General features: G+C 31.0%; 1 protein-coding gene across 9 annotated transcripts in view; it reads right to left on the reverse strand.

Annotated features, from left to right (window-relative positions):
- The window catches only part of LOC124359014 (leukocyte elastase inhibitor-like), a 78,085-nt gene extending 63,730 nt beyond the window's left edge, over positions 1-14,355 (reverse strand). For 8 of the 9 annotated variants that reach the window (XM_046811349.1, XM_046811352.1, XM_046811350.1 and 5 more), the window contains exons 1-2: positions 5,531-5,680; positions 1,103-1,221 (exon numbers count right to left, since the gene is read on the reverse strand). In XM_046811349.1, coding sequence (XP_046667305.1) covers positions 1,103-1,221; positions 5,531-5,612 — 201 coding nt within the window. In that variant the 5' untranslated portion in view covers positions 5,613-5,680. Of the gene's footprint in view, positions 1-1,102; positions 1,222-5,530; positions 5,681-14,071 lie in introns of those variants that run through there. The other variant, XM_046811351.1, reaches the window with a different exon arrangement.
- Between the last annotated feature and the right edge of the window lie 4,450 nt (positions 14,356-18,805).

The following is an 18,805-nucleotide window of genomic DNA, read 5'->3' on the forward strand; positions in this document are numbered from 1 at the left end:
TAATCGCACTTAGTGGAAACAAACGCTAATATTTACCCTGTACAGACTGATGGCAAACTTTGTTAGTTCCTTGAATGACAGTTTCCAGTGTTAAAATTTGAAATTTTTCCTTCAAGAGAATTAATCGTACTAGTGTGGACAAACACTAATATCTTTACCCCGTACAGACTGATGGCAAACTTGTTAGTTCCTTGAGTGACCGTTTCCAGTGTTAAAATCTGAAAGGTTTCCTTCAAGAGAATTAATCGCACTAGTGGAACAAACGCTAATATTTACCCTGTACAGACTGATGGCAAACTTGTTAGTTCCTTGAATGACAGTTTCCAGTGTTAAAATCTGAAAGTTTTCCTTCAAGAGAATTAATCGTACTAGTGGGACAAACACTAATATTTACCCTGTACAGACTGATGGCAAACTTGTTAGTTCCTTGAGTGACAGTTTCCAGTGTTAAAATCTGAAAGTTTTCCTTCAAGAGAATTAATCGCACTAGTGGAACAAACGCTAATATTTACCCTGTACAGACTGATGGCAAACTTGTTAGTTCCTTGAGTGACAGTTTCCAGTGTTAAAATCTGAAAGTTTTCCTTCAAGAGAATTAATCGTACTAGTGGAACAAACGCTAATATTTACCCTGTACAGACTGATGGCAAACTTGTTAGTTCCTTGAGTGACAGTTTCCAGTGTTAAAATCTGAAAGTTTTCCTTCAAGAGAATTAATCGTACTAGTGGGACAAACACTAATATTTACCCCGTACAGACTGATGGCAAACTTGTTAGTTCCTTGAGTGACCGTTTCCAGTGTTAAAATCTGAAAGGTTTCCTTCAAGAGAATTAATCGCACTAGTGGAACAAACGCTAATATTTACCCTGTACAGACTGATGGCAAACTTGTTAGTTCCTTGATTGACAGTTTCCAGTGTTAAAATCTGAAAGTTTTCCTTCAAGAGAATTAATCGTACTAGTGGGACAAACACTAATATTTACCCCGTACAGACTGATGGCAAACTTGTTAGTTCCTTGAGTGACAGTTTCCAGTATTAAAATCTGGAAGTTTTCCTTCAAGAGAATTAATCGTACTAGTGGGACAAACACTAATATTTACCCTGTACAGACTGATGGCAAACTTGTTAGTTCCTTGAGTGACAGTTTCCAGTGCTGCCATTTCATCCTTTGACAGTTCGACAGTGCCTGAAGTTGCCATGGTGACAAGAGCACACAACACTGTAACAGTTGGCAGTGCATTAGTCACATGTGCATACAACCACACACTAGATCACATGTGAGGTGGCTCTGGAATATTCTTGTGAATTTTAAATTTCATTTTGTTACATTTATCAAATAATGCAACCTTATCCTTTATGTAAAAGTAAAGAAAATAGTGCAATTTAGTTTAAAATTACTTTGTTAGTTTGCAAAGAAATATAACATTTGAGTTAAAACTTGTAAAAAATTAAATATACAAAAAATTAAATAACTTTAAAATTAATTAAACACAAGTTTACACTGCTTTTGTTTAAAATAAAAATTTAGAATAAATCAATTAAAAATAACATTTTTTGCATTTGTAAAATGAAAAACTATATCTGTTAGTTTTGTAAGAAAACAGTGAAACCTAAAAACAGTTAGCAGCAACATGTTCAGCATAAAAAATAATGCAAAATGAAAAAATTCACAAACTAAAAAAGTTGTTTTTATTTTAACATTTTAAAATGGCAACAGAAAATGTGACAGTTGTTATTGACAATGATTTATTATCAATATAAATATATTATTATTTATTTAAAAAAGAGGGACAAAGAGACATTTACAACTCATTCTATATGTTTGAAACATATTATTATATGTTACCAAAAATAATTTTCATTGCAATTACTTGGACCAAATCTTAATGTTAGTTTAAAGTAGCAACCTCAAAACACATTGCTCTTTTCAGCTTTTACTACAGTATGAATTTTAAAATAACTCTTTAACTTTCCACTCTCACTCTTTCCATTTTCCTTACAGGAACTTTCTACTAATGTTAAGATAGACAAATACTATGATCCCAGTAAAAAACAGGAGATCTGGAATATTTTATTATAATATTAATATTATTTATAATACTTAAAATTAATATCACAATGAAAAAGTGAAACTGTAACTAAAGAATAAACAATCCAAACCTTTAAAAATATAAAAATGTGAATATTGTTTAAAATTAGAGAGAACAAGCTAAATCCAATGTCTGGTTGTCAGTGTCAGAAGTGACAAGCCGCTGACAGAGGAACAAACAAACGCCAAACAACAGATACTGCAGATGAGTCATTCCCGTGATTGCATATTAGATTAAGGTAATTTCACGGTTACATGCAATTATACTTTACAACTCTCGCAATTTTGTCAACAATAGCTGAAATAATATTTGGAAATCTATTCAGAGATTGTTTACATGAGACAGGGAAGTCCAAATAACACAATCTACTATGTGATAATAAAACACAGATAACACATGGGACTTGCCAGAATTTTGTCATTCTTCAATTTTGTTAAACAAGTATTGTTATTCAACAATACCATTCAACACTAATAGTACAGTGTGCTGGTTTTTAAGTACGACAGTGGCAACACGTCTACCACATAAAAATATAAGTTACAACATTTCTCTTTTCAACAACTCGAGGGAGGGGTTATTAGCATAGACCCGAATGGCTCACCGATACTTTTTCTGGTACCCACGCTAACCACCATTACTAAATTTATTCAGTGACTACTGACACAATTTTACACATGCTTCTTTCTGTGCTTCAATCAATTGGTGTAAACCCAAGAAGAAACTCTCTTAGCACCACGGTGTTCTTGAAGGATGGTGGAGATTTTTAGCGAACTAATTGCTATGGAGCCTCAATATTTAAATCATGGATTTTCCTTCATAATTTTCACAATGGCAGCAATGTTATCTAAAGTCACAGTATCTGGTAGGCTTTCCCCCTGTACTCTTCACCCAAGAGCTCACTACAGTTGAACTTCCAAAACCAATAAGAAGAGCACATGAAAGAGCAGTATCTCCAAAAATGTCAACAACTGATCAAGGGATTGACCACTCAACTACTTTTAAAGTTATTCAAAACTATTTTCCAAAAATCTCTTTTTTCCAGTTCTATAATACTGACACAAATTAATTATATTCTTATCTAACTTTCAACCCAAACCTGATAACTTTCAGAGACATTAAATTCAAAACAAGGTCTTGCTATCTTTCAGATATTAATTGCATTACTTCTGGTAATTTTCTTATCAATGTTCTGTTTATAATATAACCATATCACAAAGCTTATTTGTTCACTAATATTAGATGATAGATTTCGATGAAATTCTCCATGTCAATTTTTAAAAATATTTCTAAGTAAAACTGTTAGTTTTATATTTTCTCAATTTTTTAATTTGTAAAATTACAAAATTGGATTTTTACCTACAAAACATCATGACATTTTCTAAAAAAGGTCAATTTTTTAAAAAGAGCTCAAGCAAGTGTTATTAAAATGTCTCAATTTATATATTATCAAAAGGTTATGGCATGTGACTTGTATGCATACAAATTCTATTTAAAAATACTTAACTTCATGCAAAAATGCATTAGAAAACCCAACAATATCTTAATCTGGACTTTCGTTTAATTTCCTCAAAGAGTAATACAATAAAATAATAATAGTTAATAAATATATACATTAGTTATCATTTTGATATTGTAAAATCACTGTGAACTTCAAAACAGTAATTTTGTCAGGAAACACCAAGTCAAACTATAAAATGAACAGAAAACAACTACTGTAATAATAAACTATCAAAACCTACTAATTAAAAATTAAACACAAACAATAAATAATTAATTTCAGTATACAAAAGTAAGACATAATTCAAATGCACTTCTTCAATATATTGCATAAATCCAATAAACATTGTTAGTGAAACAGGCAGATACAAATGTAAAGAAATCAATAAACGTTAAAAAATACTAAATATTCTAAACGTAGCTTTGAATGAATAAATTAACAAACTGTGAAAACTAATTAAAGGAGCAATACAAAAACTTCTTTGTTTAAATATATTTTAATAATTAAAACCATCAAAATTTAATAACTCACTCTAGAAATAAAAAATGGGTTGTTCAAGGGAGAACGGTAACATTTTCTATAAAACAATTTGGTAAGAAATCTATTTATTGGAGGTCTGAAGTGGTTAACTTATCTATCATTACAGTAATGAAATTGATTTGGTGTCTTATTTAACATGTTACATTATCAGAGGGACTGTATAAGCAACAATCCGGCTGGTTACACAGACTGCTGTATAAAGCAAGCAAGTTACCTTCAGACCGATAAACTACGAATCGAGTATCCCACAATTGTGTCTGATATCCTATGTAATGAAACAAAATTTGCAAGCTGATAAAACAAACTAAGTGCCATAAGATGTTATTGAAGATATAGATTGTTGGTCTTTTTTACCAAGAACAAGCTGTGAATAATGGAAAACAGCTGGCACATACATACACTGAAGGTTTATATATTTGTGAACATTTCAACATGATAGTTCCTGTAGCAAAAGTGTTAATGTGGACCAACTACTGCATTGTCTTTAGATCAGGATTATTAGAAGAGGATTCCAAATATAAAATAAATATCATATGAGTATAAGCAAATATTTTAAACTGTTTGAATTTCTAATTTAATAAAAAAACCACAATGTTTACTTTTATTGGTGTAATTTATTATTCATGTTAGTAATTGTGCACAAAAATTGTAATCTTGTATTCTACTAAATTTTATATCTAGTAAAACACAAAAACGGACGTGTATCTGATTGAAAATAAGAAAAGAATACAGTTTTAATGTACTTTTGTTTAGCAGTAAATCAGTATTCTCTAATTAAATAAATAACTCTATACAATTCTACAATTATATAACAAATATGTGTTCTCCGTGTTAGATGATTATTTATAATGGTTACTTTATTACTGGTAAGAGCAAATAGAAAACAACAATGTCACAATAGTGTGAAATTAAAATTTACCACCCATAGAAAAGAAGAGAAAATACGGTAATATAACAGTAATATATTACTGATTTAGTAACACAAGCATAAAATGCTTTATTATTTACTCACAAATAAATTAGTTTAATTGTATATTAAAAAAACTACTGTAAATATTATTTTCAAAATACTGTAACCTATGATGATAATTTGTGTAATTTTAATGAGCATCTAAATGGCTAACAAAGAATAAAAAATTCAATATCAGTTAATTACAATAATAACAAAGAATACAAACTCCCTTTGATCTATTAATTCTGATAAACTAAAAAAATAACAAAATGCTTAGTAGATAGTGAGAACTTAAATAAAAATGGTTTTACCTTTCAACAAATTACAACACAAACAATAAATATGTACTCCCCAAAAGGTCTACTACTACTCAAAAATTGTATTTATTATTTTTTATATAAATTGTGCAACAAAAAATTAAAACAGTAATGCTGGTAGAGGGACCCACCTATGCCTAATATCCAGACTGGTTGAAGGCCAAAGCCACACTGACAGTGTCTGGCCCCATGAGTTGCGAAGTACACTCCCATCTGTGTTGCAATCAATGACTAACCAGTGCATGTACTCGTACTCGCTCCACTAAAGTCTTGTACTTCACTGCACCTATTGGCTCCACTTACCGCTCCATTAATCGCAAACACATTAAAGTGAACGAGACAAACCGTTTTATGGGTTTTGCTTTTATTTGAGAGATAACATTGTTTTAAACAATCACCCCGACTGCATATTGGCGGCACTGATATTTTCATCCGCTTGAATGCTCTACTGACTTGATTTACGTTTCTTGGTGGAAATATATTTTGTTAAACAAATGTTTGTGAAAATATTTCTCTTACAAGTTCTTCAAAGTGAGTTAAAACTAAAATTTGAATTTTATAATTTTATGTAGGAATTCTCTCTTTAAAAAAAACTGCTTGGCAATAGAAAAAAATTAAACTGTAAAATTGAAACACATTTATTTGAATGCTCTACTGACTTGATTTACATTTCTTGGTGGAAATATATTCCGTTAAACAAATGTTTGTGAAAATATTTCCCTTACAAGTTCTTCAAAGTGAGTTAGAACAAAAATTGGAATTTTATGATTTTCTGTAGGAATTCTCTTTTTTTTAAAAAAAGTCTGACAATCGAAGAAAATAAAATTGAAACATATTATTTATCAACCACTTTTTTTACACGTTTATCTGAACCAGTGGTGTAACTAAGGGGAGGAATGGGGGAAATAGAACCCCCACTCTCAAAAGTCTCAAAAAACTTTAAAAATATACCGTACATGTAACGTTAATGCAACTTGTTTTAAATACAGCAGTTAAATACTTTACTTTGAATTAGGCCTATCTAATTGGCTGAGTGTTATTTATTTAGATTTATTCTGATTATGTACTCCGCCTCCACAGTGTTGTGTGCTCTTTGATCGGATTCATCGCACCTCTTACCCCCCTTCCCCCAAGCCAAATCCTAGTTATACCACTGATCTGATAACTCTTTTACTTAATCAACACGCATTTTAACGTTCCATGAATAAATGACTTTAATGTATATGAATGACCATACTTCACCCACACCCTGCAAATAATAGGGGGCCTTATGATGTAGAGGCTATCTGAGAAAAAAACAGAGATCAGAAGAAATCTGGTTGCTGAAACAAGAAAACTGAGCTGCGGGGGAGGGGGGTTGTCTACTATTATAGCTGTAGAGAGTGGTTCTGAATTGAATCAACAGCTGAAGAGGTTTACTGACCTCGTTCCAGAAGAAACCCTGAAATTGATTATCACAAGCAATTCAGAACATGACTGACAGCCAATAAATAACTTAAGTAGAGTAACTGGTAAGATAAGCAGAATCTCTTCTTAGACGCAGAGGCTGAAGACAATTATAGTTTTCCAATTCCTCAACAGAAAAATTATGACTCTGATATCACATTATAAAACTGACGGCCAACCTCAAAAATCTCAGCAAAGCTTCTATGCGGTCCATAAGTTCTGCAGTGTATAGGGATCAAATAATTAATACTTACATATTCAACACCTAGCCCCAACAGGGAGTAATTCAAATTCAAATTATGTTTATTGCCGTAGACTTATGCAAGTAGTGACAATGTCTATTTGCCACCAGATGGCTAAGTCAAATGTACATGTAACAATGTACTATTAACTAAACACTAAATAAAATAAAAATCATACAGAGGTCCAACAGTAGCATTTACAGCAACATTGTATAAGCTTAGTGGTTTGAGACAGTATTTCTAGTATTTTTTGTTTCTTTAAGCAGGCTGCATTAAAAATAGTTAGAACAAGCATTAACAATTGTTAAAAGCAACAAGATTGTAACCAAATGTGCACAATTTAACAAAAGTCCCCAACAAATATAGAAATCAACAATAGGTATAAAATTCTACAACAAATATAAAAATCAACAACAAATATAAAACTTAATAATCAATATATAAAATTTAAAAATTAATATATAAAATTTAACAATTAGTATATCAACAATCAATCAACATTTTTTATTGCCATAAATAAAGATCATTGGCAAAGTTTTATTACAGCTTTATATGAATATAGCAAAGTCAGTTATAAAACTTAGATCAATTATATCTTAAGTTACATAAACATAACCACAATAGTCAAATACAGCCAGTGGCATTGGGGAATTTAAAATAAAATGTTGTTTATTCTCTATTCTATTCATGTGATAATGAAGCACCTTTTAAAGTTATGCAAGCAATTTTGAATTTAGAACATTTCTTTTATGAAAAATTTATAGCCTTTTAAGAACAGAATTTCTCTGAATACAGAAAAAGTAGGAACACAGTTTTTTGGTCACTTTATATGAAATTAAACGTATTTAAATCAGAAAATTTAGGTAGCAGCATAGAAGTATAAATTATCTCTGTAATAATTCTAATAAATTATGTTTTGTGTACTCATATGTAAAAGAAACAGATAATATTAGTCCTAAGTACCTTGGTGAATACATAGACAAGCAGTGCACTTGGAAGTAACATAACTGATTTGAAATCAAATTTAATGATGTTCTTAACCTGTTCTTTTTGAAAGATTTGTGCAACAAGAATGTACTAAGATCATCACTGTGTTTTGTTCTTGTAAATAGTATTGTACTATAGAGCATGATATTGTGTAAAATACTGGATGAATTTTTAAAATACCAGGATTCATTAAATACTGACTTGTAAAACTGGCTAAAGTTAAATAATATATTTGATTTTTCAGCAAGTTGTTATTGGTAAACTACTACTGTATTGCCATAACATCATAATTCATTAGATATGCAATGTTTTCTCATCTAAAAATTTATAACACAAAGCTGTGTAATCAATCATGTTATTTTATCATGAAAATTGCCATTACATAGGTCATGATATAAATTAGGAATGAAATTGCCCCTAAAAATTACCCTTGTGAGACACTCTGATTTATTTCCCCCATATCACTAGAATAAGATTGTATTTCCTATAATTTATTCTATGACTGTTGAACCATTTGTGGGCAATATTACGTGATTTGTTGTTTTTTATTTAAGCTATTAACAACATTTAAGCTAATGGCTCATAATTTTTCTTACTGGATCTACAAACATTAAATGTACCTGATAATGTAATAAAAACATATTAAAGCCAAGGTAGATAAATTTTGTTGTTTATTTTTTTTAACTCAATTCATCAACAATCTTAAGAAAAATATGATTAAATTCAGTACATATTTTTTGGACCTTTTATAATTGCATTATTTATTTTAATATTTTTGTAAACATTTTTTGCTTTTTGGCCAGTTAATTCAATAAAACTCTCCAATATGCTTTAGCGTACACTATGAAACCTCCTATAAAAACCATTCTTCAGAGAGCTTATAAAAATTTAATATAATAAACTTTAAGGTTATTATTATTTAGAATTATTTCATTTAAAAAAATCTTAGTTATTTTCTGTAATATATCTTAAATCTATGTAGTTAATATACTCATACTATAATGGATGGACAACTGAACAGTTGTTCATCCAGGGCTTGAACTTTTTTCGAATATGTTACATATTTAACCCTTCAACTACCATAGTTATTTTGCTATGTTACCTCCTTAAATTGCTGGGCTGATTTTGATATGTTTACAAACTTTATGACAAAACAATTACAATTGCTCAATAATTTGTGATTTTCATAATTTGTGTTTTGTTTTTTGGCAATTTACTGAAGAATATAATACATACTGTTTCTGGTAAAAAATAAAATACAATATAAATATTTAATATGTGTTAGAAAATTTTTAGTTTCATTCAAAAATTTTCATATGTATATTTTATAATGTTTTGAGTTGTATCACTCGAAAGGCCACAAAATTAAAAAAATTTAGTATTATCTGGAGGCCACTATTTTTAGAAGGGTTTTTCTTACCGGGGACCTTCGGAAAATCTACATGTCACTATGACAAAAAGTTCTTATCTTCTGCCTACCAGTACTGATTGGAAATGCCCCTGGTCATCAGTGCGGGCTTTAGGGGTACCTTCCACCCAGCACGTGATAAAAGAAAAACATCCCTTGAGGTAGTATCCAAAAAGTTAAGCTCAGATCACGTGAGGTTATCTTATAATTTGGTACTAGCCAACTAGTGACGTATTTATGATAACATAATCTAAACCTATTTATATTGCGTAATAACAAGAAGTAGATAGGGTCAGAGTGGCCTACTTCTCACCGACATCGCTCCAGACGGAAAACAAGAACCGATAATCATATTGACATTTAATTTTCACAGTAAGTAAAATAAAGTCTGTTCGATGTTACAAAAATAGTGGTATCAATTTACATTAACGTGACCATGGAAAGGTATGTTCATTTTTTTTTTCCTGAAAACAATATTGAAGAAAAAATTCGTCGGCAACGAAAATCAAAGGAGCTACGATTTTTTTAAATCCTCTGAAAACTCTGTTTTTGACAGTTTCCTATAACTCCACGTCTGCTCAAACTCAGTATAGCCAGATTTTAAAAATCGATTATCATACCAACAACGAGAAATTATCGTACTTTCATATAAAATAGTCGTACCAAACACATTTAATAAAAAAGTATGTTATGTTCGTGTAATAAATTATGTTATAATTAACTTTTGGTTTGTTACTTGTTGTATAAATTTGTAAAAAATCTTTCATGGTACGATAATAACTACCCATCGTGTATCTTACCGGCGCATAAAATCAATGAAATTATCGTACCTTTACAATAATTATCGTACCTCTGGCAACACTATCCATATTTGACAATTTGGTATTACTTGGTCAAATAAAGAAGGGACGCAATTTTGAACTACCGTTGTTCCTCCACGTCTATTCTTAACCTCCTAGTTCAGTAGTGGTAATGGCACACCTTTGTGTTGGATGTTCGGTATCTCACGTGGAAGCAATTCGTAAAGACGAGTCTGACTAATACGTTAATCCTGTCAACGATGCCTGCCCGCTGCGCACTGCTTGCTCTTTTAGAAAAAAAATTAACTCAAGCTCGCAAAAGTCAAATCCCAGATCACGTAATGCCCCTGCTCCTTAACGCAATAATGTCCGAAAGGCATCAATACAATACAATAATATACTTTCCCCCCAGTTCATATGTACCTGTGATAATAATACTTGGCTATAAATGCCCGACCCATGAAAAAAAAGTCCATTTTCCATGGTCACGCTAATGTAAATAAATACCAAAATAGTAGCTACTGGATAATACTAAAGTAGCAAAACAGGTATTAATTGATACATTGAAACATATCGAATGCAACGGGTAGGGTACGATAAGCGGACCCGGTTTTTATATCAAAATTGGCAAACGATATTACTTAATCATAACCATCGATATAATCAATCGATACTGATTAATTATTTAGAATTATTAACTTAAATAGTCTATATCAACAGCTGTAAACACTTTAAAATAATACACGTAGGTGTAATGTTTCAATTTTACATAAGTAATTTTAATTATTAAAAATGGCAGTCAATTTTAGAAAACTACAAGACATTGCTTTGAAAGATGATAAGACATGTTTTTCGTGGCTTCAACATGTTAGACTCTTACCGAAAAACCCATTATGTGAAATTTGTGGGAAAGAAACAACTGTAACTGTGAGAGGAGCAAATATGTCACTATAATTATGTCATATTATGCTTTTTTTCATTCTATATTATCATATGGTATAAATCTATGGGGGAACAGCTGTGGGGTTCAGAGAGTTTTGATATGGAAAAAAATGGCACTAAGGGTTATCAAAAATACTGGTAGTAGAGAACACTGTCGTCCTATTTTTAAAGAATATAAAATAATGACTGTTATAAACATGTATATTTTCTCCGCTCTAGTCAATGTTAGGGAAAATATTGATAATTACCAGCTAAGACAGGACATACACAATTATAATACGAGATCTAAGTATAAGCTAGAATTACCATTTGTAAGGCTCAAGAAAGCCCAGGTCAGCCATTATTGCATGAACATTGCACTTTTTAATAAACTGCCAAAGGAATGTTGGTATCTTGAACTAAATAAATTTAAATTATTACTCAAGGGTTGGTTGTCAGAAAATCCATTTTATAATATTGAGGAGTACATGACATGTGACACGAACGCTTTAGCAGGATCAATTTTACAAACTTGATAATAACTGTTAATTTATTTTATGTAAACTTAATATTTTATAATGTCTGTGTTATATGTGCTATTTATTTTTGTGTGTATCTATATGTTTATTTATAATATTGAACAATCTTGTTTGTAGATAATAACAAAATGTAACTGACGATGTCTATTGTAATCACTGTATTACTTAACCCTCGAGCTGGCAGTTGAAATTTCCTCAAGTGGCAGTCCATTTTGAGGTGTTTTGCAGTAGTATTGGTTTTTATTTTTTTTTTTAATATAATTTGATTATAAACCTATATTGTATTATATATCACTGTTTTCACAAGAAAATTTACTTTTTATTCATGGAAATAAAAACCCAAAAATATAAGAAATTTATCACTTTTTTTTTACTAAGTTTGTTTTCAAAAAATAAAAAAGGTATGTAAAAGTGGTGGGGGTGCACCTATAAAAGACATATTGTGTGGAAAAAAATATTTCCAAAATACCCAAAATGTTGAAAATTTTTTATAGTTTTAGAAAATGTATAATTTACTACACTTTTTTTAATTTAAACAATTATGAAATACTCTAATCTGAAGATAGTACAATACGGCTAAATTCGTTGCTATGGATACGACTGTGTTACAAAAATTCATCAAAACCTTAATTATTACTCAAAAAATTCATAAAATACATTAAAAGTAAGGGTACGGTCTAATAAGCGGACCCGGTTTTTTTATATCGAAGAATATAATCATCGATACCTAATATTCGCATATCGAATCATAGACTATCAATCGATATAAAAGTAATAACAATCATATGTTTAAATTAAAATGTGAATTTAATGATAACAAATAATAAATGAACATAACCAAAATCAGGGAAACTCATAACTTTAACTAAATGAAACAGAACGAAAACGTTTTTACTAAAGTTGTGTCCACCATTACCTTCTTTTTTTGCATCTGAAGACGACCATGTTAGCTCCTCTGACAGTTACATTTGTTACCTTTCCACAAATATCACATAATGGATTCTTAGGTACTAACCCAACATCCTGAAGCCATAAAAAACATATTTTATCGTCTTTTAAAGCAATTTCGTGAAGCTTCCTAAGATTGACGGCCATTTTAATACACAATGTTACATGAAATTTAAAATATTACCTTAATTGTATTATTTGAAAGTGTTTACAGCTGTTCATATAGATTATTTAAGTTGTTAAAAATAATTCATCAGTATCGATTGATCATATCGATGGTTATGATTAAGTAATATCGTTTGCCAATTTCGATATAAAAAACCGGGTCCGCTTATTGGACCCTACCCAAAAGTAAGCCTATAAAAATAAATAAAGAAGCTTTATATCATGATCATCGCATATGAAAATGATCCTAAAGCTAACTAAAACTATCACAACACTGCACATAGCCTAGAACACAAAATCTCACTAATATATTTTTTCACATATGACATAACATGACAAAATAAACTGATAAAACACAATATACGAGAATTTATACGCATAAATAAACACACTTATTACATAAAAACACTTATTTCATGTAATAAACTTACGTTTTAGATGGACAAGAATAACGCGACCGGGTAACAATACAACAACAATGGCCGACTGTTTACAAACAACTCTTGTTTTCAATATGTCATACTTAAATCATGGCATACAAAACAAAACAAAATACATCGATCAAATCAGCAACTATTTCTGATTCCAGTGGTATATGAATCATTGCAGTTTAGTTCGTGTATTGATTATAACAGATGTCAAATCGACTGATTTTCAGGCGACTGCCACTACAGAAACGTTAATATCGACTGATAATCAGGCGACTGCCAGTTGTAGGGTTTATGGAAAATAAACGATCTTGTATCTTGTATCTTGTATGGTCGTCTTCATTTTTCCTAATTTTGGTAATAATAATTTGTTTGATCACTGTAAATATTAAATTCATATTTAATTTAAAAAATATGATTGTTATTGAGGACTATAGATACTTTTATATCGATTGATAGTCTAGGATTTGTGATGCGAATATTAGGTACCGAAGACTACATTCTTCGATATAAAAAACCGGGTCCGCTTATCGAACCCTACCCCTATTAAGTTCTGAACAATATTAGTGCAAAACATTGGGTGCTCCTAAACTATACAAATCCCGATGGAATAACTACATATTTTCTAGTCATATAATGCATGCTTAGAGTTAAATACATAGATGTAACGCACATATAGAATCAATCAACAATATTAACTGACTACAAAGAAATTTATATGCTAACGCATTATAATAAGGTGTAGAAACTTTATTTTAAATATGAATAATTTCATTGAGTATACTTACCACCGAACAGTAGTACGATGTTACTCACTAGCATTCACAAATTGCCGAGTATAGACATGTAAACAATTACTTAGATAGTGATTTAAAAATACGTTTATTCTAGTAAGTTGATCGGAATGTAGAAAATTTCAATAGCAATATGACATTAAGTAATAATTTTTAAATGTTATCTTTTGTTAATTCAAGTTTACATATCTTTATAAGAATTCCCTAAACAATTTGTTTACTTATCTTTCTAAACTCTCCACAATACCTAGCTTGACAGACATATCAACCTCACCAATCAGCTATCTCCGATGTTTCAAGAAATGCTCAGCTGTTATTGGTCAGCTCACAGCTGACTATTGCTGGGTTGGGTAGATCATCAGCTGACTAGATTTGTCCGCAAGCTTTGGTGTGAGTCTTCACTCCAAGTATTTTAATTTTTAAATATTTTAGACTATACATTTTCTGGGTGTTATTTATATTAATTATAAATCTTAATTTGTAATATATTATAATAGTTTACATCTCGTAAATGACAACTTTTGATTGATTTATCATGTCAGTGACGTCACCTCACGATAGTACTACGTAAGTCAGTATTGAAAGTGACGTTTCAAGTTTCGCGTAGTGATCTTCATCCTAATACTCTTGTCAGCTACAGCTGTACAGCCCAGCTGATCTTATACATTTGCTTTGTGTTATTTCAGTGTGACGGGCCAATAGGGATGTAGAATGGGTGGAAAGTAAAAGAGAGAAGTGAAGTGGAACGAGAACTGTATTTGTAAAGCTGAGAATTGTGAACATCTGTGTGAAATTTTAAAACATGTAACATAAAATATTGTGTAAAAGCAACTATTTTTATAAATTTCTTAAGTTCTTCCATGTAAATATTAGTATTTTGATATACCTAATGTTTGGTATGGCTGACATCAAATCTCTGGAACATCCTACCTTGAAGGTATCGCCCTAAACCAGACTATATTTTTTGTGGAAGTTTTGTAGGAATATAGGCTGTCCGACGTAGTAGTAACGCTATTAGGGCGTAACACAGTATTTTTCTATATTGCCATGGAGTTCTATTAATAGAGCATAATCCCAATCTTGAGATTTGTATCGATTTATTTGTTTCCAAATATCATTTGGGGAAAAAGAAAATTGTGCACCGTTGATATTAGTGTTAGTAACCCTCAAGTGCTATGCATGAAGACTGCTAATCTTAAGCTAATTTGGGATGATTCTATGTAGGATATTTATATATTTGACAATCCATACAAATTTTATATTATTCAGTAATTTAAAAATTACTTAAATTGATTTAGAAAAAGACAGTTCTAACTCAATTGATGATTGATTTATAAAAAGTATTAGGCCTAGGAATTGTTTTTGTTTTGTTTATCAATTTAAATGAAAAAGTACCTGTCTCAAAGGATTATAGTAATATACTTTGGATATAATTTTGTAAAATTATCTTATATTCTAATTAACACCAAATAAAATTGTTTTGTGAGGATCATATCATTTGATTTTTAGGAGTTTTACAATCATATCTTGAAAGTAAAGGGTAGGGTACGGTAAGCGGACCCGGTTTTTTATATCGAAGAATGTATTTATTGATACCTAATATTCGTATCTCAAATCCTAGACCATCAATCGATATAAAATTATAGTTAACAATCATATATTTTATATTAATTTTTTATTTACAGTGATTAAACAAATTAGTAGTATAACAAAAATTAAGAAAACTGAAGACAATCATATTTGCTCCTCTCACAGTTACAGTTGTTTCTTTCCTACAAATTTTACATAATAGGGTTTTTGGTACGAGTCCAACATGTTGAAACCACGTAAAATATGTCATCATTTTTCAAAGCAATGTTGTGTATTTTTCTAAAATTGACTGCCATTTTTAATGATCAAATGTTACTTATGTAAAACTGAAATATCACCGTACGTGTATTATTTGAAAGTGTTTACAGCTGTTGATATAGATTATTTAAGTTAACTGTTCAAAATAATTAATCAGTATCGATGGATTATATCGATTGTTATGGTTAACCCTAGAAGTGGCAATGCTAAACTTCCACAGTGGCAAGCTCTTTTTGGCCACTTTGCAGAGTATTTGGTAAATCTTAAGCTCAGCGACTACCGCTCCGATCGCCGTAATTTTTTGCATTCTAACAAAGGTTAACGTAATTTCACCGAAAAAAAATAGTCCCGATTATCGCCGTAGCCGTTAGCCACGTTTACTCCCCCCCCCCAAAAAAAATTTTGGAAAAAATAAAATTTGAAAAACCTGACTGGACAATGCATTTATTCGTTTTTTTTTGGTGTTATTAGTTTCGTAGGGTAGTAGTCCATGTACTAATTCTAGTTATAAAACTCGTCTTATCTTATCAGTAATAAACGCGCGCCGCCGCTTATCTTTTGCCTGTAATGAAACCTTCTGTCTGAGTGTTGTGTGTGTAAGCAGTCATGCGTGATCTGAGCTTGGACTTTGCAAGCTCGAGTTAATTTTTTTTCTAAAAGAGCAAGCATCGCGTGATCTGAATTTTGAATAGGCAAGCTAGGGTCTTTTTAGCGTGTGACAAGAACCATCGCATGCCATGTCAATAACTTCACTAATTATTCCTTGTCCATGTGGGTTTGTTTGTGTACGTCTGGCGGTCAATCGAAGCCGTCCTATAGGTCACATGACCCGTCCGGCCAATCGGAAACCTTCCTGTTTGTCACGTGGCTACTGTCAATTCATCAAAACGTCCATGATCGGCCATTGTTTTTAGTTTGATAGTCGAAAATCTTGTTACTTTATGTGTTTTGTATTGCCAACATTGTACTGCCGTTGTAAAAACTGGTTTTTTACATGTTAGCGATAATCGGAACTATTTTTTTCGTGTGAAATTTACGTTAACCTGTGTTAGTACGAAAAAACCTTACGGCGATCGGAGCGGTAGTCGCTGATCTTAATATTTACCGAGTATTTTTTAGAAATTCACCAAATATATATATGTTTTACTCTTAGAACCTAGTCATGTTGCATACTGAATTCTTCAGAAAGAGTTGAATGAATTTTCATATTATGACAAAATAAAATGATTTCTTGAAACACTGAATTGGACTTAGGCCCTATCATGTGAAAAACCAAAAAATGTTGATTGACCGAACTAAAATTGTAACTTTGACACTTTGTAAAAAATAATAAAAACATAGTTACAGAAAATCCATTATATACCAAAGGTAGAAACAATAATTACCTACAAATACCAAAGGAAAAAGTTTGAAAATTATAAAAAAATAAATAAAATAAATGAAAAAATAAAAAATAAATTTTTTTTGCAAAAATAGCAAAAAAAGTTGTTTTGTTGAAACTGGTAAAAAAACAACCTAAAATGCTGTAGAATCTTTGCATACTATATTTTATTTTGAAGAGAAAGAGTTTTTTCTACAGATCTACCAGATCAGTTTATTACAGTAAATTATTATTTTTAGTTTTTTGTTTGTGATCAAACTTAACCCTTTGCGCGCTGTTGGACAAATATAACCGCCAAATTTTCCTTTGCTAAAAAACGCTGTTGACAAATATATTCGCATTTAAACATTGAGTTTATTATTGGGAGTAAGTAGTACCAAGTTTTGCTGGTGGAGTGCAGCAGCTGCTGGAGCATACATCCCTCAATAGAAAAAAACAGTAATAGTGTTGTCCCCGCCTCCCGGTTGTTCTCCAAGCTGCAAAATGGCGGCCCACTACTCATGCCACTGCCTGTTTTGCCAGACACTAGCGCTACTGACAAATAAACTCGCCGGTTTAGTTAGTTCGCGGACTGCGATTGGGAATTGTTATGCATACGTTGTCAAATAGGTTTTTGACATATTGGGAAGATGTGTTGTGTGTACACGCAACAGTTTACGCAAGGAGACCATTTACGTGTGCGAAACATGCACCGCCCGGCCAAACCTGCACCCGGATACGTGTTTCAAGACATACAACACATTGACGTTACCTTGAACACCGTGTGATGGCTAATTTTAGATCTTTTTATATCCATAAATGTTTTATTTTACCTATAATATACATACTATACATATAATATACTATGATATAATATTATTCGATAGTAAAATTTCGTTCAACATTTCGTTAAATTTTGTGTACCGGTATATAATGTATTGTTTTATAAGTTAAATAAACGTATACAAAAATATTATACTTTTTTTCGTCCCAAAAGTCTTTTTATATGGTAACAAACTCAAAAACAACATTAGCGTTGACTTTATGGGAAAAAAGATTTTGAGGTATATGTAGGTATATGGTGCGTCCCAAATTGCTGTAGCGCGGGAAGGGTTAAAAATGAAATTTGGTACCAGGAAACAGTGAATAAACAAACTAACACAAGATCGTAAAAACAATTGCCAAATTTATTACAAACCAAAAAGATAGACAATGTTATAATAATAAAGAAAATATATAGCTATATGTACAAGCCAAGAGAAATGAAACAGTCACATAGGCCTACTCAGCTAGTTTTACCACAGACCGCCGGGAGAAAAACTTAGGATTATTTCAGTTAGTACCATTGATTATTCTCATCGTGATGTTGATGATACTATATGAAATGTATTTGAAATTTAGTGGTGAACGCAACTGTGCAAACTAGGCGTAAAAAATAATTATCGGTTGCCTAGCAATAAGCGGCAATGTGAAGCGACTTCTAAGACGTCGCTTGTCACGTCACGGCGGCGTAAAATAGA

Source organism: Homalodisca vitripennis, chromosome 4 (assembly GCF_021130785.1).
Source record: "Homalodisca vitripennis isolate AUS2020 chromosome 4, UT_GWSS_2.1, whole genome shotgun sequence".
Lineage (NCBI taxonomy): Eukaryota > Metazoa > Arthropoda > Insecta > Hemiptera > Cicadellidae > Homalodisca > Homalodisca vitripennis.